The 25,475-nt window shown below is 37.5% G+C and overlaps 1 protein-coding gene across 1 annotated transcript in view; it reads right to left on the bottom strand.

Annotated features, from left to right (window-relative positions):
* The window catches only part of ADGRB3 (adhesion G protein-coupled receptor B3), a 556,344-nt gene extending 531,817 nt beyond the window's left edge, over positions 1-24,527 (bottom strand). Inside the window, exon 1 of the mRNA XM_032214959.1 lies at positions 23,765-24,527. Within this exon, the coding sequence (XP_032070850.1) occupies positions 23,765-24,518 (754 nt within the window). The 5' untranslated portion in view covers positions 24,519-24,527. The remainder of the gene's footprint in view (positions 1-23,764) is intronic.
* Positions 24,528-25,475: the final 948 nt, after the last annotated feature.

Below are 25,475 nucleotides of genomic sequence, written 5' to 3'. Positions count from 1 at the left end.
TAAGGAATTCCAGAAGTGAAGTAGCATGGCAGTAAATCAAACCAGTTGGGTGGATGCCAGGAACTCAGATAAGCAGTTAATCACAGTGTTTGTTCCCTCCCATTTGCTTCTTCTTTAAACTCCATCCCCAGGTGTGCCTTGTGAATGGAATTGGGGCTCATAAACCATGCAACCCACATTGCTCTTTTCTCTGTTCTTCCCTCTGTGCCCTAGAATGAGGAGGGGGTGGGCCTTGGTCTTCATCTGAACCCTCTCTTCCTTGTTCTATATCTCCCCTGCTCTGCCCAGCCTGACTTTCCCCTTTCCTAGTTTCTTTCACCACTCTGACGCTCTCTGTCAACTGTTCATCTTCCCCCTCGGATTCAGACTCCAATGGGAGCATGACAGTTCCCATTATTCAGTCCAACTCCTGCTGAACCCACTGTTTGAAAGTGGGCAACAGTGAGTAGATGTATAGGTACCATTTTGGTGGGCAGCTTAATGGGGACATGAAGAAGCCTCCAAATGGGTGTCCCCTGGGCAACGGTGATGCCACCAGATAATCCTTTCAACCTGGAAGAGCTATGGCACTTCCAACATAACTGTAGTAATACAGTAGAGGGAGGAAGGAAGATAGAGGTTTCTGTAGAATGCTCCAGATTATGTACATAGATATGAGTTTCCAATATTAAATAATGGTCATGACTTGACATATGCCAATAAAAGCATTAATTAAAAGAAGAATACAAAATACAATTAAAGCAAACTTCTATATATCTGAACAAACAAATAATACATAAAATGCAATAGTGAATATATTTTATGACACATTTTGGATGAGTCCACATTTTGGGTATTTTGTGACTGTGGATGCAGAGAGATAGCTGTTTGGTCTGATCTGTGTTAACAGACCGGAGCAGATACTTGTCTATATAAGACTGTGAAAGATTCATAAGCTTACTGGAAATGTTTTCTTCTAATTTTGTAAAAATGTTAAGCTCTTTCTTACTTCTTACACAACTTATTTCTCTGTGGGATGTACAATAGCGGTTTCTGTTCATATTTTAAAGGATGTTATTCTCTAATGACTGACATCATTATATCAGCATGTGACCTTGCAGTCCTTTTACTAATGGGATTGAAGCATGAGTGTTATAGTGCTCCTTTTGTAAGTACACAGGGGAACATTGAAACATTGCCCCTTAGAGGCCTGTGCTCCCATACTTTGTCCAAAGGACAGAAGTCAAAAGTCCTTGGCACTGAAAGGAAAATATGTACATATTATCTAATGAATGCTTTTCCCTGAGCTGTGAATTGTGTCCGTATGGTAGGCACATTAAATCGGCTGCAGAAATTCTGTGACAATGACCAAAGATATTTGGGTATAATATAAAATTACTCAATTACCATTAAAACAAAATTTAATCAATGATATTTAATTGTGGCACAGCATAACTAACATGTTTATGATGTGTGCAGAATTATCACATCTGTAATATGAATTTGACTTCTACATCCTTAGCTGTCATAAACGTTTAACTTGTATTTCTGTGCTATGTATATTTGATTTACGCCATCTGCAATAGTAAGTGTTGTTGCTCAAATTTCCACTGAAGAAGCACCTACCTGGTATGACTTAATTTGCTTCAAAACATCTGTCTCAGTTAATCTCCTCTAGCTCAAATGGCAAAATGATTATTGTTAGTGCAACTAGCTCCAGTACTTATGGATAATTAAGAAGGAATCTTAATGTCAAGATGCAAGGGAGTTGACTCTAATAAAAAGCACCCAGTTTTCAAGTAGTTCAAAATAGCAACCTTAACTAAGCCAATCCAATAGTATTAATATGGGATCTTCTTTAGAATCCCCTTATCATGAGCAGAACAAAAGATCACACAGAGAGCGACTTGATCTTCTTTTTCCAGCCAGGATATACAACTCTTCAGGAATGATATGATGCCACTATCATACGCAGATCATTTGCCCGAGGCAATTGAGACTCATAAGAGTAGAAATACAAAGCGACACCAAACTGCCAATAATTCCCCAGGGCAACTTGTTCCCCCAACTAGTTGGAAGGCTGAAAAGGATGTTCCTTGGAGGATGCTACTTGATATGCTATTTATTTTCTGTTTTGAACAGATTGAATAGGGGAAGGGGGGCAAGTACTAAGCTTTTGAGTCGAAATCCTCACATTTCTAATCATAAAAATGGCCTGTGACTGAAATTTGGTAAAATAGCCAAATTTCAGCAAGTGTGAAAAACGGTCATAAGTCACTTTTTCCAGTGCCGTTGTAACTTTGAATGGTCACTAAATGGACTGTTGGTGTCACAATGTTTTTGTTTTGTTTTGCCAGTTGTGCTTATATTCTAAGACATACGGTAGGCTGACTCTTCTCTGTAAGCCTACTGAGCATGTCCATTCCTTCTTTTTTCTTTCCCTTTCTGTTTGCCTGCCACGAGGAGGTAGGCTAGGAACTTTACCAGAACGTAGTTATTAGCCAGTAAGTTTGTTTGTTATTTATTTTACAATAAAAATATGGTTTACTGTTCTTAATCGAGGGGTGGGTTTCAACTGGTTCGCGGCGGTCCCCGCAAACTGGTTAGTCAGCAAACCCGGAAGTAAGTAACTTCCGGGAACGGCGAAGGGCCCACCCGCCCGCCCGCGCTCCTTACCGGTCTTTGAAGGCTTCTGCGCTTCCACGCAGGCGCATGGCACATACAGCGCCTGCGCGAGTCTCCGCAAGCAGCTGGAGCATCGCGCAGGCGCTAAGACGCATGCGTGAACTGCGCGCGTGCACGAGGACGCCGCCGACCCCATTCCAACCGAACTGGTTGGAACGGGATTAGCAACCCACCCCCGTCTTAATCATAAGGTATACTCCAAGGAAAAAAAACCACGATTCACCCCTCATCAAACACAGGGCTTGAATTTCCAACCCTCACATGTGGTATGTTACCTGTATTATAACTTTCTAAACATTTTGAAGATAAAATTTCTTACAGCCAAGCAGTTTTCCCCCCTACTTTTGATGAACCCATTTCATAAGCTCAGTTCATAGTAGGAAGAAATCAGTGTGCTGAGGCCTACTGCCTCTTTACTTGATTGCCTTCCGCGGCTTCTGCAATCTGCTTTAATGTTTGTTTGGTTTAGAAGAGAAATAAAAGAGAGGAGAGAGTATGTGGGAGAGAGGTATGATTTTTGACAGTTTAAAGCGAGCAAGGTAATTTAGTCCTTCTGGGAAACAAATCATCTTGAAACAGGCAGAAGCAAACAACTGCTTGGCTGTTTTTTTTTTAAAAAACTGCCATTTTGTGAGTAAGGCAATACAACAGTTTTGTGTAGTCTTGGAGAGGACATTTTCTGAATCCCTTCTGAACGGGATAGGATTTAGGGACTTGGTTGCCCAATATAAATATAATAAACTATAAACCAAACCAATATAATGCTAAAGTTGAACAAATATACTCTAAAGTTCTGTATTTTAATACATTTTTATTAATTATTAATGTTTTTTTATTTTAATATAATGTCTAAAATTATCTACTACAAAGTTGTACCTGTCAATGACTACTTCAGCTTCAACCACAATAATTGGGGAGCCGAGGTGGTGCAGTGGTTAGAGTGCAGTACTGTAGGCCACTTCAGCTGACTGCTCTCTGCAGTTCGGCGGTTCAAATCTCACTGGCTCAAGGTTGACTCAGTCTTCCATCCTTCCAAGGTCGGTGAAATGAGGACCCAGACTGTGGCGGCGATATGCTGACTCTGTAAACCCCTTAGAGAGGGCTGAAAGCCCTTTGAAATAGTATATAAGTCTAACTGCTATTGCTATTGCTAATAATACATGACCGCACAATAGATACAAATTTAAGATAAACCGTACTAAACTTGATTGCAGAAAATACGACTTCAGCAACACAGGGGTTAATGCCTGGAAAGTGTTACCTGACTCAGTAGTTTCTTCCCCAAACCCCCACAACTTTAACCTTAGACTGTCTACTGTTGACCTCACCCCATTCCTAAGAGGTCTGTAAGGAGCGTGCATAAGCACACCAACGTGCCTACCGTACCTGTCGTAATGTTCCCTTTTATTTGTATCCATTTCATGTATTCATAATCTTGTATGTACTTATATCTATTATCTTATAGGCGCTTGACAAAGCAAATAAATTAATTAATAAAAAAATTCATCTAGAATTCTTATTAGCATGTGATACTATCAGCCACTGAATCTCTTTGGAACAAATGTGACAGGAGGCAACGTTTCCCACACCTACTTAATGCCAGATATTTGGTTACTGGTCCCAATCATGGGACTTAAGGTTTGTAACACAGCAATTTTCCTTAAAATAAGTTTATGACTGGAACGAAATTAATTATTAAATTTTTAACAAGAAGTAAACTGGATACATTTTAAGATGGAGAGATACTCGTTTACCTTACTCTGGATGGAACACCTTGAGTTGCTTCTGGACCAACTATGCTCCTGGATGCTTATCTTTCAGAAATAGTCATAGCTACTTTTCAGTAGCTTGTAAAGATAGGCAGTGATGGCCAACCTTTTTGTTCTTGGGTGCCAAAAATGCAAGTTCACATATGTGATAATAGTGTGCACACCTACTAGCACCCATAATGCAAAGCAAAAACTTTTCTGAGGGGCCATTTTCGCCCTCCCCAGGCTCTGGAGGCTTTTCTGAAGCCTGGGGAGGGCAAAAATGGCCTCTGGAAGGCTGAAAATCAGCGGGTCGGCATGTGCAAGTGAGCTGGAGCTAATGGCTGGTGTGCCAGCAGATATGGCTCCATGTGCCACAAGTGGCACGCGTGCCATAGGTTCGCCATCACAGGGATAGCGTCTAAGGTTAAAGCTGCAGGACTGTCAAAATTGTGCAGAATATAAAATGGGAGACGTTAAGAAACTCTTCTGAGTCATAATTTTAGCTCATTGGATGAGGCATTGTATCACCTCTTGTCTTTTATGGTAGATGAATCTTCTTTTGAATGAAACATGACATTTTCTGTTGTTTTCGGGCAACTAATCATGATGGGCTCTGTCCATCCATATACATACATACATACATACATACATACATACATACATACATACATACATACATACATTCTGTCCCCCCTTCTCCGCTCGTTACCAGACGACAGTCAGACAGACTTAAAAGGAAATAACTTTATCAGCCTCAGCTCACGCTGGCTGCGAGCCCAAAAATAAACATAAATAAAGTCTGTGGCAAGAAGATAACAGAATGCAAAACAAAGATCTCTTACGGCAGAACCAGGTGTTCAGAAAGAAAGCAAATCACTTCTCCAAGTGTCTCTTTGAATCAGGGTTACAGAAAGCAAACCACTTATCCAAGTGCCTCTCACAAACAAACCACGACCGATGAACGTTGACTTCTGCAACCAGGGCGTGGCACTTTTATGTTCAGAAGACCACACTAATGAGCCCCAGCTGCATTGTTATTCCTGCATCCCAACTCACAGCAAACTTCTGCTGAGTCACAACACACACACACACACACATATATATATAATCACACACACACACACACACACATATATATATATATAATCACATATATATAATATATATAATATATATATATAATATATATAATATATATAATATATATAATATATATAATATATATAATATATATTATACATAATATATAATAATCGGGACAGCCAGGTTTTAAGGGCTATGCGGAAGGTCTGGAGGGTGGTGAGGGTACGAATCTCCACGGGGAGTTCGTTCCATAGGGTCGGAGCTGCCACAGAGAAGATATATATATAGCTAATGGAAATTATTATTTAGTTCTTTCAACTACAATTTTGCAGATAACTCTTTTTTAAAAACTATCTGGTTTGAAGTGTTTTAAATTTGACAATGTTTTATTATTGATACTTTTTATTGTATCATCATGCTGTGTGAACTTGAAAGAAAGTAAAACTACTTGACTGAGTAGCAACATTGTAGTTTAGCCTCCAATGATAATGAAGGTATTTAAATCCTTTGTAGATAAAGCCAGATTTTCTCTGATATTAGGCCCATTGAGTATATTGATATATATTTCATTCAGCGACTTGAAAAAGCAATATATAAATGGCAAAATGTTGTGGTAAAACAGCTTTACTAAACAATTTTATTACGTGCCTTATGAGGCCTCTGCATTCAATCAGCAAGAGCTTATTTTAAGATGGAAGCAAGCCAGCCCTTTTGTCTTCTGCAAATAGGTTTGCTGAACTCAGAACCAATTCGTTTTAAAATATTAATTCCAGCTTAAATTTCATTTATGGACCAAAGCCAACTTTGCTTGTTTACAGATGATAAAACAAAAGTCAACTTAACTGTCAAGTCAAAGACAAAACAGTACATAAAGATTAGGTCTTTATGAGCTCAGTAAAAACAAAAAAATAAATCCGTCATTACAAAATTTAATGGACTTTCCTAAATAATAGAGAAAGCATAGGCTTTGAATGCACTAGGTAATTTATTGAATTCTTGGCAATTCTCATTAATGGATTTTAAACAGCAATACTAAAGGAACTTTAATCTGAAATTAAATGGAGTCATTTGTGATTACAGGAGATAATAGTTGCTTAGGCAGACATGAGACAGCTACTGTCCGGTATATTAGTAAAGTCTCCAAATTATCTTTGGTTTCTGGTGACCTCCTGAGCCTTCGCCTTTTACAGAAAGTTTTTACCATTTTACAGGTTAGTTTACAGTCCTGGTAGATCTCCCATCAAAATTATAACCAGGGATGATCTGGCACAAAGCCACCCAGGTATTGTACCTGTGGAAACAAAATGTGCCTCTTTTGATTCCAACTTGACTCCTGGTAAGTTCATGGAAATGTCCATGGTGTTTGCCACACAAGACTATATTTAGTATTTAGTATTTATTAATACTTGTATGCCGCCTTTTTCCCTGGGGGGACTCAGGGCGGCTCACAATTCAGAAGGAGGGGGGGGAGAAACCAAGTTACATATAGGACAGTACTTCATTAAAAAACACAACATTCATACTATTCGGGTACGGTGAGGTCTTTAGCCCCAGGCCTGTCGGGACAGCCAGGTTTTAAGGGCTATGCGGAAGGTCTGGAGGGTGGTGAGGGTACGAATCTCCACGGGGAGTTCGTTCCATAGGGTCGGAGCTGCCACAGAGAAGGCTCTCCTCCGCATGGTTGCCAGTCGACATTGACTGGCTGATGGAACTCGGAGGGGGCCTAATCTGTGGGATCTAATTGGTCGAGTGGAGGTAATTGGCAGTAGGCGATATAGAAATGGTTTGCCAATATCTTCTTCCAGGAGGTTGCTTTCCATAGCTTTCAGGTTTTGTCTTTATCACCTTTGATTAATAATTATAGAAATAGCAATAGCACTTAAACTTACAATATATACCGCTTATCAGTGCTTTACAGCCCTCTCTAAGCGGTTTACAGTCAGCCTCTTGCCCCCAACAAACTGGGTCCTCATTTTACCCACCTCGGAAGGATGGAAGGTGAGTCAACCTTGAGCCTGGTGAGATTCGATCTGCCAAACTGCTGGCAGCCAGTGATCAGCAGAAGTAGCCTACAGTACCACTGCAACACCATGGAAATTATGGGAATTAACCTATATGGTCAGAGCATTTCTTATTTGTCGGGTTAGTGCGGGAGAGAAGATGTATGGGTATGAATGCAAGTATGTTTGTCTCTCTCCCTCCTCCCGCCCCCTTTCTCACCAGTTATTTCGGCCAAACTCATAATAGATCAATCTATAAATCTTTTCCCTGGCTACAAGATTTATTTTTATACTTGAAGCAGTTTTATTAACTGACTTCCAGAGCGACATCACAGTGTTAATATTTTCCATGTGTTTTTAAGCATTACATAATATACAGGTAGTCCTCTATTTATGACTGGTTCCTTAGTGCCCGTTTGAATTTACAGTGGAACTAGTCGGCTGCTAATTATGACCCGGATTCAAAAGTCCAATTGTCACTCTCTTAATAGTCAATGGATCAAATTTCAGGTGCTCAACAACCAGGCCGCATTTACAGCTGTTTGCATTGTCCCATAATCATGTGGTTGCAATTTACAATAGTTTGGCAGAAAACTGGCAATTACTTTCAGGTTTTAGCAAAACTGAGCCCATAGTGAACCATTGGCTCACTTAATGACCACGGCGTTCACTTAATGACAATGGTGGCTGCTTTATGACTGTAGCATCCATATTAAACCCCTGCAAAAAAAAGGTCACAAAATAGGTCAATTACATACCTAATCCATTTTATGACTGCCAAAATTTATGACCATAAAGGGCAGCCTCCATTATGGTCAGAAATCAAGGACTGTCTGTAATAAATTTCATTTGCTTGATATTCTCAGTAAATGTATTTTTAGGTTTTGTTAGAATTAATTCTTTCTTTCACAGCATAAAATACCACATGCATAGGATAATTAAGGCTGAGAATATGCCTAGTTCATATTTACTTAGATTAGAAGCTCCATTGTTATGCTGGGCTTGGCTCTAATTCTCAATCCAACACTTTAAACACAACACCTTAGATTGCTTCATAAGCATCGATGCATTGATAATTATTGTCATATTTTCTATTTCTCTTTTACAAACAGAAAAAAAACATATTAAAATTTATTTAACTGGGATGACTTAACAAAGCTAAATAGAGTCTTAAAAAAATAAATTAGACTAGCAATGTTTGTAATTTCAGATTGATTACAGATAATTTAATGTAGGTAAATAAATTATATAATGAGTAAACAATTTCAAAAGCCTGATTTAGAGAATCTTAAAACAGGATGACATTTTTTTTAACAATGTAAGCTGTGGCTTGTATTATATTTCAGGTAGAACAATTAATTAAAAGTAAAGTGAGGTTTTAAAAATTAGTTTACTTTTAAATAAAATAACTTCCATATCTAATGGATACAAGCAATGAGAAAAATACAGTTAAATAAATGAGTTAATAGATGAAAAATATGTGGTTTAATTATTATGTTCTTGGAAATCATTCCCCTAAAAACCAACTATTTTTATTCTGTGACACGTGTTTGAACTTCAGTTTACTTATGTCCCTAAAAGCAGAAAAAAACAAAACCCAAACCTGGATTTATTTTTTTAAAATAGACTGGACACTTCAGTATAAAGACTATGTTTAAAATGTTTGAAGCAAGCAAGAAGCACTACCGATGGTAGTGACTTCTCCCAAGTCTAGAAGCATTAATAAACTACAATTCTTTATATGTTACTCACAATAACATTATCTTTTGTTAATCTACTATTCCTATTAACAAGATAAAAGGAGTTCCCAATTAAATGGAGCATCTCAATTAAGATTATAGTTTAGCAATGTTGATTATATAAAAGAAAGGAGCCAGAGAATGATCATCTAAAGCTGTAAAAATTCACCTGGAAAAGTCTTAAGAGATTTTCTGATGTCAGCAAGATAAAGATAACAGGAAGCCTTTTTATTTGTCACCAATGGAACTATCTTCCCATTTAGTCTCTGTGTTCAATATAAAAGCAGGTGCATGACTCTGTGTCTGTGTGAGAGAGAGGGGGGGGAGGAGGAGGAGGAGGAGGAGGAGGAGGAGGAGGAGAAGAAGAAGAAGAAGAAGAAGAAGAAGAAGAAGAAGAAGAAGAAGAAGAAGAAGAAGAAGCCATCAAATACGTTCTTAGATTATTGCATGTTTCATCCTAAAATAGAAAAGATACAGAGTACTACAGTAACAATGTTTCTTTCAACCAGAGACAAAAGCTTTGCAGTTTAATCTGCATTCTTTCCTTCTTTTGATAGGAACAAAATGTTTTCATTATTTAAAGAAAACGACAACTTCTGGGACAACTTTATGTAGTGCAGGGATTTTTGCATTTAGTGTGGTGAAAGTAAGCATCCTGCAATTTGGCAGATCGAATCTCACCAGCTCAAGGTTTGGCTCAGCCTTCTATCCTTCCAAGGTGGGTAAAATGAGGGGCCAGATTGTGGGGGGCAAAATGCTGACTCTGTAAAACCACTCAGAGAGGGCAGTAAAAGCATTGTGAAGCGGTATATAAGACTAAGTGCTGTTACTATCCTATCATCAGTCATCTCTTAGCAATCTGCATCCTGCCTAATTTCCCAGGCCTCAATTTAATCCAAAGGGAAGAATCAGCAAAGAACTCTTTGCACAAGGCTTTTTTTCAAATCAGTAACCGCAGGCAGTAAAGTGGGGCAATAAACTAATGGCCAAATAGCAAAAAAAAAAAAAAAAAAAAAACCAGGATCAGTACCTTGCCACTGAAAGAACTCAAGACTTGTTAAAAGTGAAACAGAACAAATGCCAGGAAAGCTTCATGGAACTTTGAAACATACCATTCGGCATTTGTTTGGTATGGTAGACGGTTTCCAATGCAGGTAGTAGTCCTCAACTTACAACCACATTTGAGCCCAACCATTTGGTTGCTAAGTGAGATACTTGTTAAGTGAGTTTGCCACATTTTGCAACCTTTATTGCCACAGTTGCTAAGTGAGTCACTGCAGCGGATAAATCGGTAATCCAGTTGTTAAAGTGAATTCAGCTTCCCCCTTGACTTTGCTTGTCAGAAGGTCACAAAAGGGGATCACATGACCTTAGGGCACATAGCAATAGCAATAGCAGTTAGACTTATATACCGCTTCATAGGGCTTTCAGCCCTCTCTAAGCAGTTTGCAGAATCAGCATATCGCCCCCACAGTCTGGGTCCTCATTTCACCCACCTCGGAAGGATGGAAGGCTGAGTCAACCTTGAGCCGGTGAGATTAGAACCGCTGAACTGCAGATAACAGTCAGCTGAAGTGGCCTGCAGTACTGCACCCTAACCACTGCGCCACCTCGGCTCTCTAAACATCAATGGTCATAAGTATGCCAAACATCTGAATTTTGATCACATGATGATGGAGATGCTACAAAGGTTGTAAATGTGAAAAATGGCTCTAAACCACTTTTTTCAGGGCGGTTGTAACTTTGAACGCCCACTAAACTTTGTAAGTTGAAGACAACCTGTATCTCATTTCTGCTGCTATTACAGATTGCAATTCAACTGGCTCTAAAATAAGGCTTCAACAGCCTTTATTTTACAGGTAGTCCTCAATTTACAACCACAATTGAGCCCAAAATTTACATTGCTAAGTGAGAAATTTGTCCCATTTTACTGCTCTTCTGGCCATACTTGTTAAGTGAATCATTGCAGTTGTTAAATTAGGAACCCAGTTGTTAAGTGAATCTGGTTTCCCCATTGACTCTGCTCATCAGGAGGTCGCAAAACAGGATCGCAAGACCCAGGGACACTGCAACCGTCATAAACGTGAATTAGTTAAGCATCCACGTAAATCACGTGACCATGGGAATGCTGCAATGGTCATAAGTCTGAAAATGGCCATAAGTCACTTTGCTCAGTGCTGTTGCAACTTTGAAATGGTCACTAAGTGAACTGTTGTACATCGAGGACTATCTGTATTTGTTTAAATAAAGTTTATATAAAGTGCCCATCTTCTAACCAACTCTGAGTAAAAGCATTGTGAAGCGGTATATAAGTCTAAGCGCTATTACTATCCTATCATCAGTCATCTCTAGCAATCTACATCTTCCCTAATTTCCCAGGCCTCCCAATCAAAAGTTAAATCAACATATAAAACTAAACAAAATCCAAGTGCCAAATCAAACGTGCAGTTATCCAATCTTGTCCCAGTGCTTTGGGGAAAAGTCGAGTCTTCAAAGCTTTTCTGTTGTTGGGCTGGTCAAAATCTGCTGGACTTCAGGGGGTAGAATGATACATAGGGCAGAGTTTGCTACAGAAGAGGCATTTTTTTTTTGAGTATTTTATTAAGATTTATAGGCCGCCCTTTTCCCTGAGGGGACTCAGGGCGGCTTACAAACATTAGGGAGGGGGTGCAATACAAAATAAACAATATGTAAACAAAATAAAGTAGTAAAAACACAACATGCATTCAACATTCAGCACTCGGGTGGAGCAAATTAAAGACTTATCCCCAGGCCTGTTGGGAGAGCCAGGTCTTGAGGGCTGCGCGGAAGGCCTGGACGGTGGTGAGGGTGCGTATCTCGATGGGGAGATCGTTCCACAGGGTCGGAGCTGCAACAGAAAAGGCTCTCCTCCGTGTAGTCGCCAGTCGACATTGACTGGCGGATGGAATTCGGAGGAGGCCCAGTCTGTGCGATCTTATCGGTCGGAGGGAGGTAATCGGCAGAAGGCGGTCTCTCAAGTACTCAGATCCACTACCATGAAGGGCTTTAAAGGTGATCAACAGCACCCTGAAGCGCACCCGGAGATCAACAGGTAGCCAGTGCAGCTCGCGGAGGATGGGTGTTATGTGGGCGAACCGCGGTGCACCCACTATCACTCGCGCGGCCGCATTCTGAACTAACTGCAGTCTCCGGATGCACTTCAGGGGCAGGCATGGGAACTAGGCACACTCCCTAGTTCCCATAACAACATTTAGGGGAAGGGTCTAGGAGTACACCCACCCCTATCTGACCTGGTAGAATGGAAGATGTCTTTTGAGAAAGGCGCAGTGGTGGTATTCAGCTGGTTCAGACAGTTCGGGTGAACAGGTAGTGGTAACCAGCGGGTGGATGGGGCTTCCCACCCATCCTGGTGCTATGCCGTCCTATTTAGCCACATTTTCTAAGCTGTGTGCATTCATGTAAGCCACGCACACAAGCAAAGTGCATGTGCAGGCCATGCGCATGTGTGGAAAGTGAACACACATAAAGTGAGCGTGCATGCACACTCCCATTTTTGATGGGTGGTGAACCAGTGGTAAAATGACATGAAACCCACCTCTGGAAAGACAGTCCCACCCTGGGCCATATAGGGCTTTAAAGATGAAGGCTTGCACCTTGAATTGTACCTGGGAAAAATTGGAAATACTGCAGTTTGCAAAACAAAGGTGATACATGGCCAGACTTAAGAGGCTTTGTCTGGAATGCCTAAATTTGTGGGTTGCTTTGATGTTTTTCCTATTTTGTTTTATTTTTAATTTAATTCCATTCCAGCATGTTGATTTGTGATTTTTATTAAGCGCCATGCATTTGTATTTGATTGAATAATGGTTGGAGAGCAACTTCCCCCCACCCACAAATGAACAGCCTTTTAAAAAAAGCTATAGTGATAGTTAATTAAGGTGTTTTCAAAGGCAAGATAAAAATTTAATTTAAAGTTTACTGGAAAGCTGTTATTGTAAAAAAAAAAAATTACGTACATTATTCTTTCAAAATAGGTTTTAATTTTTATCTTTTCACTTTGGCAGCATGCTTTTAAAAATATGATTGAAAATACAGAAAAAATGTGTAAGAAGTTATGCACATATAGAGAAAAGTAAAAAAATATATTTAACACATAGCACAATGAAATCAGAGCATTAAATTTATATAAAGGCAACGTTAATTAGTTCTAACAAATGTGGTATTTATAATTCAAAACATTTACCTGGAAATGTATTTTTTAAGTATATATGTTTTTGGTGACAAAACACTTAATACGATATGGGGGAATCATCTTTGCAGACATGGAGCAATGAAGGATTCTGTCATTATTTGGTTTTCAATATTGTGTTTTCTACAGCAAAAAGTGAATCCAGAGTATTCATTTCAAGGGAAGCCATGGAAGCAGAAAAATAAACGGGTAAACAATAAAATTAATTCCTCACCCTTTCTTCTGCTGGATACAAATACATCTCTCTCTCTCTCTCCCTTCCCTTCCCCCCATCCGCCATTTCTATAGAGGATTTGGTACCTATGATCTGATATAATATGGACAGATACAGGATTACCATCTCTGTAACAAAACTATAAATAGAAGGCAAAGAAATCAATGTTATGCATTAGGGTGTTTTTGCAATCTGGATGTAAGCAAATTATTGTAATGGCTGAAAATTATACATACTAATCTTCTATTATTTTCACTCGAATCTTATATAATCCTTTTATCTCCTGAAAAGACTTTTTGTGCAACATTTATTGAATTTGTTATTTTACTGTTGAGTCACATGTTTTCAGAGAAAATTAAATTGCACCTAAGACCATGCATTTTTATTCAGAGTACTTTATAATTTACAAAGATTATCATTGTCCTGTTTTGTACCCTTACCCATTCTTAATGTCTCATGGCATATATGTGTGTGTGTGTGTGTGTGTGTGTGTGTGTGTGTGTGTGTGTATTTAGTGTCACAACCCCTGGTATGCCCAAAAATGGGAGGACGCATACTGCTTCCTTTCTCTGTCTATCGGCTCGTCACAAGAGACCATCCAGACAGAAAGCCAGTATTTTTACTGTTGCCTTTGTTACATTTATGTTGTATTTAAGCTGATTAATAAATAAAGGGAGACTAGTATATATCTATTTTGAGCTATTTATATATATGTCAATGGGGGGGGGTGTATAGTCCTCTAGTATACATTGAAGGAACAACTCTAAATGCATGATCTGTAATTATAACTCTGAGCCAAACTTTGGCTTCTGTCAGAGCCAAATGCACATTTGGCTCTGACAGAAATAGCAAAAGTAATCTATTATTATTCAAGATATCTCTAATGTTTGTTTAATACACTTAACATTGTTGAAGCAAAAAGGGCACAAAAGAAGTAATTTGGAATAATAAAAAAAATCAAGAACTGTTCCTTCCTATCCTGAAGACAATTGCATTTCCAAGAAATGTTTGTTTTATTTAGGGCACATGAGCTCATCATTATATTGCCATAAAACCTCTGGCAATTTTTTTCCTAGTGAGGGCCATACTGTTTTGACTGATGAAAACCTAATAGTCCAATGTCATGATTGGTTGTTCAAGAAAACAAGGCTTGAAATAATGTGCAATGATTCCTCTGTCAGCAAAGTGGACACAGTCCAAAGCAAACTTAGAAAATCAATGGATTCTAGCGTGCCTCCTTCTGTATGGAATTAAAGCCAATGTCATTACCTGGGTGTTCTCCAAAAGCTGCACGAATATGGAAATAGGAATTTGTTCTACAAATAGCCTCCACCCTGTACAATGAATGTAACATATACAAAATCCATATGTAGGGTAGACATCTGTAGATTTAGGACTTGTAATAATAAACTAAAGAACTTCCAATTGAAACCATTATAGAAGACAGATTTTTTTGTCCAAAAACCGTTCCCATTCTAAAGTATATTATATCTTTTATTCCATTCTTCCAACTCTTACTACCACATTACGTAAGTGCCTCACTTTGTAGAAGTAGGATTGGGCCCATTTGTTTCAATGAACTCTTGAAACAGACAGACAGACTTATATTTTTGAAGATCTACAGATTACTGAATAATCTCAAATGATAATTGATTAGATCTAGACATTCAGCAATTTAAGACATTATTTAATGAAACTGTTTTCTTGGATTATTTTTCATTTTATTGCTACCAAACTTTTTATTGGCATATTGTAAGAGTAGAGAATTTTTTTAAAAACCTGAAATTATATAACCCAAAACCCATACCATACCACACACCATATAGCACCTTATTCATTATTCACCTATAGTCTGTATACTCTGCAAAATTCTAAGAACTGCAGTTTCAAATAACTCCTTCACCAAAAGTAGTAAAATTCAGGGGAAAAATGATTCCTCTCAATGATTGAACAGTAGAGTTTTAACAATAAAAAAGTCAAGGAAAGCAATAACAATTTCTTTCAGCAATCTTTCCTTGATTCACTTTATGTTCAGAAAGAAATTTCATTAGGGAGTGGAACACAGAAAGTGCAAAGTTTTTTTTCTTTATTTTAGCTTTTCTCCTATTGCTCTTCTCTAGAGGATGCTGTATCACCCATTATTTTACCTGCACCTCACTGCACCATCTACTCTCTAAAAATGAAGTATTATTCCATATTTATTGCATTACACTTGGAATTGCTACTTTCATCTCTCATCTTCATTAACTCCTGTACTTGTTTAAGTAAGGAAATGAGGAAGAATTCAGTACATAATTGTATTCATAGGTTCCAATCAATGTTGGGATGTTCCCAGTAAGGAACCATGCATCAAACTATGCATATATCTCTGTATCTGCACCAATAATTGTCAACGTTATCATTTTATCAAGAATAAAATGAGAATTAACAATATAGAGAGCATGTCTTCTAGAACTCTTTCCAAAGCCTTTACCAGCAGTGGCCATAAGACACGTGTTTCTATGGATTGGGATGCATTTGGATAGGCTGCTTTGCGTCACATGACCAGGAGGGGGAAAGGCAGGACTATTAGAAGGGAGCATCTGCTGATATGCTGAGCCACTGCTTCATCCAATTGTGAAGCACCGAGGGAATTTTGAAGATGCTTTTATTCCCCCAGAGCCCCAAGTGTCTTTCACTTTTTTAATTCATGGCTTCTTTTTGCAAGCTTCTTCTGCCACATGCTTGGTTCTGTTTTTTTCCCCCCCTCAAATGTAACATTTAGGAATAGTGGATTGCGGTGAAAAAGCACAAATTGTGTCATCTGTCTGCTTAGCCTTCAAATGACCCGGACATTTTGGAGGCATCTGGCAGCAGATAAAATATTTCTTACTTGGTTTATTAAATATTTAAGTACACACAAACCCCAGTTTTATTTTATTTTTATCGCTTTGATCCTAAAGATTATCTCTCTCATGAGGGACAGAAGTTCCCTGAGGATGGGTTCCAGCACAAGTCCGAAAGCTCAGAAGACTAAACTCTGGACCCAGGGAATGACCCAGATTGGATCCTGCATTATCCTCCACCCCCCAGGCATTAGCACATTTTCTATCCACATCCTCTTTTTGAATGCAACCATGACCAGGCCAAACACATCCAGTAGCAGAAGTAAGGCATCTTGGTAAAATATAACCAAGTTTAGGTCTTCCTAACACTGGAATGGGGAAGCACCACGAAATTCCTGGGCTAGGAAATTGAAATTAAAAAAAGGTTTTGGAAAAAGGCATTGCAGGTACTTATGTTGTTAAGTGAAATATTTTTAAAGTGAGTTTGGCTCATTTTATGACCTTTCTTGTCACAGTTCTTAAGTGAATCACTGCAGCTAATAAGTTAGTAACCCGGTTGCTAAATAAATCTGGCTGCCCGATTGACTGTCAGGTTCCAAAGGGTTAATGAAAACAGCCAAACATGGAGACGGTTTCAAAATGCAGTTTAACTTCTTCCTCTGGCACTAACTGACCAACAAAGCACTAAGGCAATGAATAAATTGTCAGCGCTGACACCCGGTGCTCCCCACCACCTTTTATAGTTACTTGGTAATTAGGCTAAATCCCACCCCTGCGCATGCGCACACCCATCCTCGTGACCCAGAGTGAAACCCACCCGGCAATCAATTATGGATTGTGCAGTCAGTTATCAGTTCTGGAATGTTCTCAGTGGAAACCTCCCGGCGGTCAATCATGAAGAGCTTTGTAGAGTTCTCAACTGGACTGCTTGAGGAGGAGGGAAATCTCCATCTGGTAAGCACGAGTCTTGGCAGCTGGTCCAGTTGTTCGCCCCCCCCCCCCCGCCCCCCGAATGGCAGCCGGAGCTGGCATTGACTTTGTTTGTCAGAAAGTCACAAAAAGGGATCGGATGGCCTTGGGACACAGCAACGGACATTAATATGAAGCAGTTATGAGCACATGACCATGCCAATGCTGCAAAGGTCATAACTATGAAAAACGATCATAAGTCACATTCTAATGCCATTATAACTTTGAATAGTCACTAAACAAGCTGTTGTAAGCCGAGGACTACCTTTATTTCAAAGAAAACAATTATGGGCACATTTATGAGATCACCAAGGCCAAGCCTGAATGCCACATAACTCCAAAGATGATGAATCTCTCCTCCAAGTTACCATGAATGAAACCAAGACAAGATCTTTACCATTTATTTCCAACAGCCACTAAAATATAAAAAAGATAAAACATTAAAATACAGATTATTCTGGGCCATGAAAGCATAATTTATTTGGTGATACAAGATTCTTTATTCTTTAAGCATTGTTGTAAATCAACTGGTTTTCTATGCAATTGTTTACCTTTGTACATAGCCCAAAGTCTATCCAGATTAAGACTATAGATAGATCGAATGAATGAATGAATGAATGATCTAATAAATAGCTACAGATATTTTTCCTCTTGTTCCATGAGAAGATTGTAGCTGAAAATTGATTATCTTGCGACAGAAGCTCCAACTCTATCATACTAAAGCACAATTAATTAAAATTAAATTAAAAGAATCACATTGGCATGTGATAGAGCCATTTATATTTATCCTATATTGTGCCTCAAAAGTTTTCTACTATACACTGAACAAAAACTATAAATCACAAAGCTTATATCATAAAGAAATTATTCTTGCATGTTACACATGTTGTATTTATCATAAAAAGTATAAATTAGAAACAAAGAGTGTTAGAATACACTATCTATATTATGTTTTCTTGCCATTTTTACTTGTTTTATTTGATTTTTATTTTAAATTGTTTTGTTTCTTATATTTTATTATGACAATGCCACTCAGTTGCTAGATGAGATGGGAAGCTACATATATGTGATTAAATACATACTTACAAATTAAAAATTAATGGTATATTAAATGTATATCAGTGATGTACATTACTAATGTATTGCAATATACTGCAATATACATGCAGTGATGCCTGCTTTGTAAATTTTGCAGTATGCCTATTGTACATTCCACTCTCTACATCCTGTTTTAAATTTTAAATTAAATAAATATAAATAATGCCCAGTAGAATACTATGACCTTTATTTTATTGCAATTAATATAGACTTACAGAGGAACAGTTAAACTTCAATTTGAGATTTAAAGAGCCACAACAACTTAGAATTTGGGTACTTTGATTGAGCACATGGAATATGACTGAATAATATTAATAAAAATTAATTCCCCTGGAAGAAAGAACTCTTCCCTGAATAAATTACTTTCTCTATATTGAAATGTTAAACAGATCATTCTGGTACAAATTAATACTGAAAACTGAGCACTGCAATGCTGATATTTTCAGCTGATAATATTAAAAAAACACAGGAGAATATAGAAGTAATTCAAAAATTCAATATATTTTTTTTAACAAAAAGATTACTGCAATGTCATTTAATATGTGCAATTGCCTTAGGAATTCAATATCCAGTTTTTTGTGTATGTTATAAATCTGGGAACTGAATGAAGCCACTGTTTTCTTGTTTAGTTTTTGCAACATTTTTGCATTCTCCCAAGGAATTAACTGTAGATTTGTGCACCATGTAAAATAATGTGTCCTAAATTACTCTACCGTCAATACCTCTAGTCATCCAAAGAAAGTATTCATCTTGTTTTTGTATGAAAACAGTAAAAAGAATATGAACATTTCAATGATGGTGCCAGCATTATGGAAGAAGGCTCATGCTTCCAAGACCCAAACTAGATTTATTTGGGTTTCTTGATGGCCTGATTAAATATATGATTGATCTAGTTTGTTACACTCCTACTGTTTGAATTTTATTAGTTATTGAGTTGTTTATTGGATGTTAATGGTCTATTATCTATCTATTACTTATTTGATTTATACCTCTTCTTTTTATTCATGTGAATACTCAAAACAAACTGTGATTTTTTTTTATGAATTGATAAGCAACTTTGCAGATTTCACCTTAAAGATATCCTTAAATAAACAAACACAGGCACTAAAGAAGAACCTGTTATTGAAAAGAACAACCATTTCCTACATTTTGTTACCCAAACCCTACATACCAGAATTCTTATAAAGTTAACTCCATAGTACATGGTTTAATTTTTGAAAAAGAAAATTTAAAAACTCAACTCACTGATAAAAATGAATGATTAAAACATTCATGAACTGCATTCCAGACAACTTTTCAGGCAATACACACTACACAGTTAATCCAGTTAATATTTCACCTTAACAGATAAGAATCAAAATCATATTTAGTCAACATTATACCTCCATTGAAAACAGATGCTATGTGAAGCCAGTAAGCAGGACATGTGTGCAAGAGTAACCCTAATCACTACTACTCAGTTCCCAGGCAGTTGGCTTTGAGAGTAGAACAACCACTGTCATCCATCTCCATCAAGATACTAATATATTTTTAAAACGATTCAGGTGGGTGCCCAATCTGTCTACATGCTTTGAAAACCAAGTCATAGTTTAGTTATATACTGAATCAATTATTATAACTATTCAAGCACAGAATACAGGATCACTTTATTTTCATCTATTCCATCAATTCAGGAGAACAAACAAAAATTTTGCTTGATTCTCTTCATCGTCCCTAGTTACACACCCCAGTTACTCATCTGGTTTTGCATTTTTTTTGTTGAGCTACAATGCCCTTTGTTATCATGGGAGTTTTCTTCATCCTTTAGTCTTTCTTCTTTTGCATCCGTTTAATTAAATGCAAAAGTTTCTTTATAAGGTATCAAAGATCTTTGAGTAATACAATTACCAGCTCTTACAAGAAAGTTTCATCATGCTTTAAGCATTATATCAGTGAAACAATAATCAGTAGTAGTATCCATTTAAATCTTTTTATAAATAGATCAGAATAAATCAGAAAAAATGAAGAATGAACAATCTGATTACCCCTGCAAACCTCCAAAATCTGGGGCTTTGTGGGACCCTCTGGCACAGTTTTCAAAATACACAGCATGATTTCATTTCCAGAGTAAAGGTTATCTATATATTCCTTCACTAATCTAATCCTATGTCGGTATTATTATTTCTAAGCAAAAATATCATTTTACAGTTGTCTTATTCCATTGAAAACTTTATGCAATAAACAGTATAATGAATGTTCATGGCATTAAAATTTTTATTACTTAAAAATATTTAATTTACATGTATTTCAGTCGTATTGATAAAACTATTCAAGCATACGAAGCACAGAATTATGAAAATCTGTTTTTTATTTCATTTGTACTATTTAAAGTTAGACACCTAACCTTTACCGTGCTAGAGAAAAATATATAATAGAAACGTATTTGGCAAAATTACATATACATCTTCATTTCCTAAGTATTGTTACTTAATATGCTGAGAGAAGTATATTCAAAAGAGGGGATTCTTCTCAATTAAAATTTAATTCTTCCTCAAATTGAACAGTCAAAAAGGCACATACATAATCTTGTTGTGTGGCCTTCAAGGAATGATTCCTCTACATAAAGCTCTCTGGGACAAATCAAATACAATTTGCCAAAGTGTAACAGCTTTCAGTCTAATCTAAAACATTTTCTATGGAAACACCAAGTAAACTATTTTTTGTATACAAATATTTAGATTGCCACACGCATTACTTTAAAACCTATTTTACTTTGAAGGAAATCCTACTGCCTCATTCTCAACAAACGTGAAAGCTCAATCATTTACCATGGATAAAACAGATATCAGACTGCTGACGTGACTTAACAACACTTGAAACCACAACGTGAAAGGTGCAGTTCTTTAGATCTGCCTCTACTGGATGAGATTCCAGGCGCCATACACCCTTTTTTAGTACTTGGGTGTTTCTTACAATCAGGGTAACATTCTTAAAGCTTCAACTGTGACTATTTCCAAATAAGACCAACTATTTCCAACTAAAACCAATCAAAGCAGCCTATTAGTCACAATCTCCATCAAACATAGAACTATCTTATCCATCTATCACAAGCGTAATCAGCAAACTAACTACAAATCCATCCATCCATCCATCTATCCACCCACCCACTCAGTTTTGGTAAACAGGCAATTAGTTTGCCAGCTGCTGGTATTTTATTAAAAAAACAACAACAACTGGTCTTTGGAAAGTGAGGCAGGTAAAAAGAAGACTGCTTTTCCTGTTGCCATCAGGAATGGGTTAAATCCCACGACTGTTCCCCAAAACAATTAAAGCCTTCCGATGCCAATATATGGTTTCTATGGTTTAATTGCCTTAAAGGTTACCTTCACAATATGGGACACATTTTTCCTATTCTAAGGGAGATGTATTAATGTTGAATGTTAAATACCATCCCTGCCCTTAAAAGGGCTTCCAAGGGGTCTTTAGAGAAAAATAAATAAATGAATAATTTAAAATCACATTCTAGTCTCTCTCCCCCCACCCTTGCTGTAGAATATATAAAATATTGACCTTTTTCTCAATGATAAATCAACTCTGTGAACCCATTTTGTTCCTCTCCACCCCTAATTTGAAGCTATCAACCTGCATTGTCCTTTAGCTGGACTATAACCGAGTTACTCTTCCCCCTGTGCCCAACCAGAAAAGTATCTTTGGCACCTCTGCAGTTTGAGCAGCTTCACTTTTTTTTTCTCTCCCACAACTCTCAGCCTTGGCTGCCCTTAAAGAAAATCCTCACAGAACAACGTGTCAATTTTGCATTCCTTTACAAAGGCAACTTCTATTGCAGAGACCAGTAGCTTGGCTCTGCTTCCCCACAGACAGAGAGCTTTGTGACCATGTAGAAACAGGGGAAAGGAAAACATTTTCTGCATGAAAATGCAACCTTCTTTATCACAGGGAGCTAAGGCTGGATAAGGAAGAAAATTCTCCCTCTGTTCCTCACCTTCCCCAATCTCTTATTTTTCCTCTCTCTCCTTGGTTCCAGGCACCCATGTATTATTTTACCAGGAAAAAAAAAATATCATTCGTTCAATAAATCTCTATTCATAAACCCATGTACTCAGCCATTTAGAATGGTAATGTTATTGGCACCCCTTATCTCGACACATTTCCATAGATTTAAGAGCTTCCACTGCACATCCCTAACATTTCACTCTTTCATTTCTCTGAGAAGATGCCCACATCATCTTCTTTGTATCTGTTCATGAGTTGCCAGGAAGGCATGTTAAAGGAGAAAGGTGATCGAATGAATTTTAAATGGATAGCATCTAGAAAGCTTTATTATTATTATTATCATCATCATCATCCCCAAAGCTTCCACCATCCACTTTATTAAACAGGTAGGCTATGATCTAAGTCTCCATTTTGCCATATACTTTACCATATTGAGAACATAATGTTTCTTCTGGAACTTTTCCTGTCTGGGATAGGAGGAAATGAGCTTCCGGTTTTACACACTCGAAGATGTTAAATATGTTTGAATGTGGTTGCTAGCCAAGATAACCTAGGATTCCCTGGTATTTATACAGTACCACTAAAGGCCTTTAATAGATGGTTCCTAATCTCAGTGACCAAGGGAGATCTCAGAAGTCATCCTCTTTTTAACACCATTTTGCACAGTAATACTAACCTTAGGTCAATGATGACTAACAAATTGGGAGTCAAGATTACCCATTCCCTCAACCTCTGTGATCCTAGTCTATTTGGATTTTTTAACTTTCAATAGTATTTATTATTGATTGCGTTTCGAAATACCTTCCTTGCAAAACCACAGGAAAGGTCACAGGTGAATAATCACGTGCAGGAAGGCACTTGCAATAAGAGAGAGAGAGAGACAAGTAATTGATAACCAACCTGTCAGCATAGTTCTATGTTTACTGGAGAATAAAATCACAAGTCCTAATTTAATAGAAAAGGAAAGCTAGATTGTTTTTTCTTTAAAAAAGAAGATTATTCACATATTACATTAAAAGAACAAAATGAGATCCTCCCTCTTGGAAGGCATCTAGAGAATGACCAACTGCAGACCTTCAGAAATCCTTTCATGCAGCAACTGGTGTGGAGTGCAACTCAGTTTGACTTACAGAGACCATTTAAATTTGTTACATGAAGGGGAAGTGGGACAATGAGACCCTTTTGAAGACCACCTACCTTCCTTTGGTGGCCGCTTGGCTTCCCGTGTGAGATTGCAGACCTGGGTGGTCTGCAGTTCCTGGGTGAGACAGCCTTCTGTCTGCTCATTCAGCGGCAATACGACATTATTGAGCAACACCATGGAGTGGTCATTTCCCCCTTCTTCTCCTAAATGTTGAGGGCAGGTGCATTTTGTATACATGATCCCACAGGACTCGGTTCTCCCATTCTCAGATTTCAAGCAACTCTCCAGCCAAGTGCATAATACATGGCAACCGAACTGGCTCGGGCTCGCCTTGTTCAAAACCAAAAATTCAAAGAAAGACTTTTTATCATCTTCCTTTTTGTGTAATCCTATGAACTCAAAGGGGTAGACTCGACGTATCTGAATGAAATTCTTATCATATTGCAGAAATACAAAAGCATTCCTGGAATCACACAGCTGCATTATAGAATGGTTATTCTTTAAGAGATCCTTAATTTTTTCATGAGAAAAATGATCAAACTGATAAGCCAGCAAGGAAAAATTAGAGCAAGTAAAGTCCTTTTTGGAAAATTTCAGGTAAATGCTATATTTGGTTGGATCTGGGTTTTCCAGCGTCCATGTGCAGTTGGTAAAGTTTTTGGGAAACATTTCACTTAGAGAATACGATCCATAAATGACCCCCTTCACCAGCGTTGAACACCAGAAGTCTTGGGCAGCATTAAATCCAAACATAACCAGGAGATAGGTGGAAAATATATAAATCAGCAAATTACGAACAGCCTTCATCCTATGTCATTTGGCCTGCAGAAGAGGAGAGGAAATCAAGAATGCAGGTCAAATGCTTCATGAAACTCAAATGTCTTCTAAAATTGCAGCCAGATATTTTTTCAGGATTCCATTTAGAATATATATGTTATTTCCCCCTTAAAAAATAGTTTTAAATATATTATTTTTATTCAAGAAATTGTTGGATGCTGTGTGAATAGTGCCACCATGTGGTCAATTTGGCTGACTAATTTGCTTTTCCAGATTTTTTTTAAAAATAACGTTTGTTATATTATTAACACAAATATGTCTTTTTTGTTTTGCACAAGTTCAGGTTGGCAGGCTCTGATTATTTTAATGACAAACTGTATCAGACAGAACAGAAATTATTTTATATAGCTCTTCTATACAGTATTTTCATGCAATAAGGGGAAAAATTGGGAGCAACTATTGTTATTCAGCATCTTTTCTACTGTTATTGTCACTGAGCAATTATTATGAATCATTGTCATAAAAATGCAAAATTTACTCTTTCCTATATACTTAGGGAATTATCTTTTATATGGTTGTCACTAGAATAGTAGATTAAGTATATTAATATATTTTTTTTAAAAAAAAATCTGAATAATCATTTAATTCTGAGAAAAACTTTCTCCCCTCTATCAGTAGGAGAGCAAGTTACAGTACTCCAAATACTGAAATGTCTCTGAAATTCACTCCATGTGGAATATATGGAGTGAATTCCCAATAGAAATTAAAGGGGCTACTTGCTTTCTTGAGATACAACTTCCCTCTTAAACAATCCCACACTGATGCTTCCCCCCCCCCCAAATATATGTGTTGGTTTAATAGTGGCATTTCTTCTCTTATCAATTCTATCCTGGAAATAGCACATGCATTTTAATCCTCACAGTAGCTGCAATTTCTATGTATCCCTTTCTAAAGGATGTGAATTGCAAATACATTCACTTACAGAAC

The sequence above is a fragment of the Thamnophis elegans genome, chromosome 4 (genome assembly GCF_009769535.1).
Source record: "Thamnophis elegans isolate rThaEle1 chromosome 4, rThaEle1.pri, whole genome shotgun sequence".
In the NCBI taxonomy this organism is placed as follows: Eukaryota; Metazoa; Chordata; class Lepidosauria; order Squamata; family Colubridae; genus Thamnophis; species Thamnophis elegans.
This window is presented reverse-complemented; position numbering and strand designations above follow the sequence as displayed.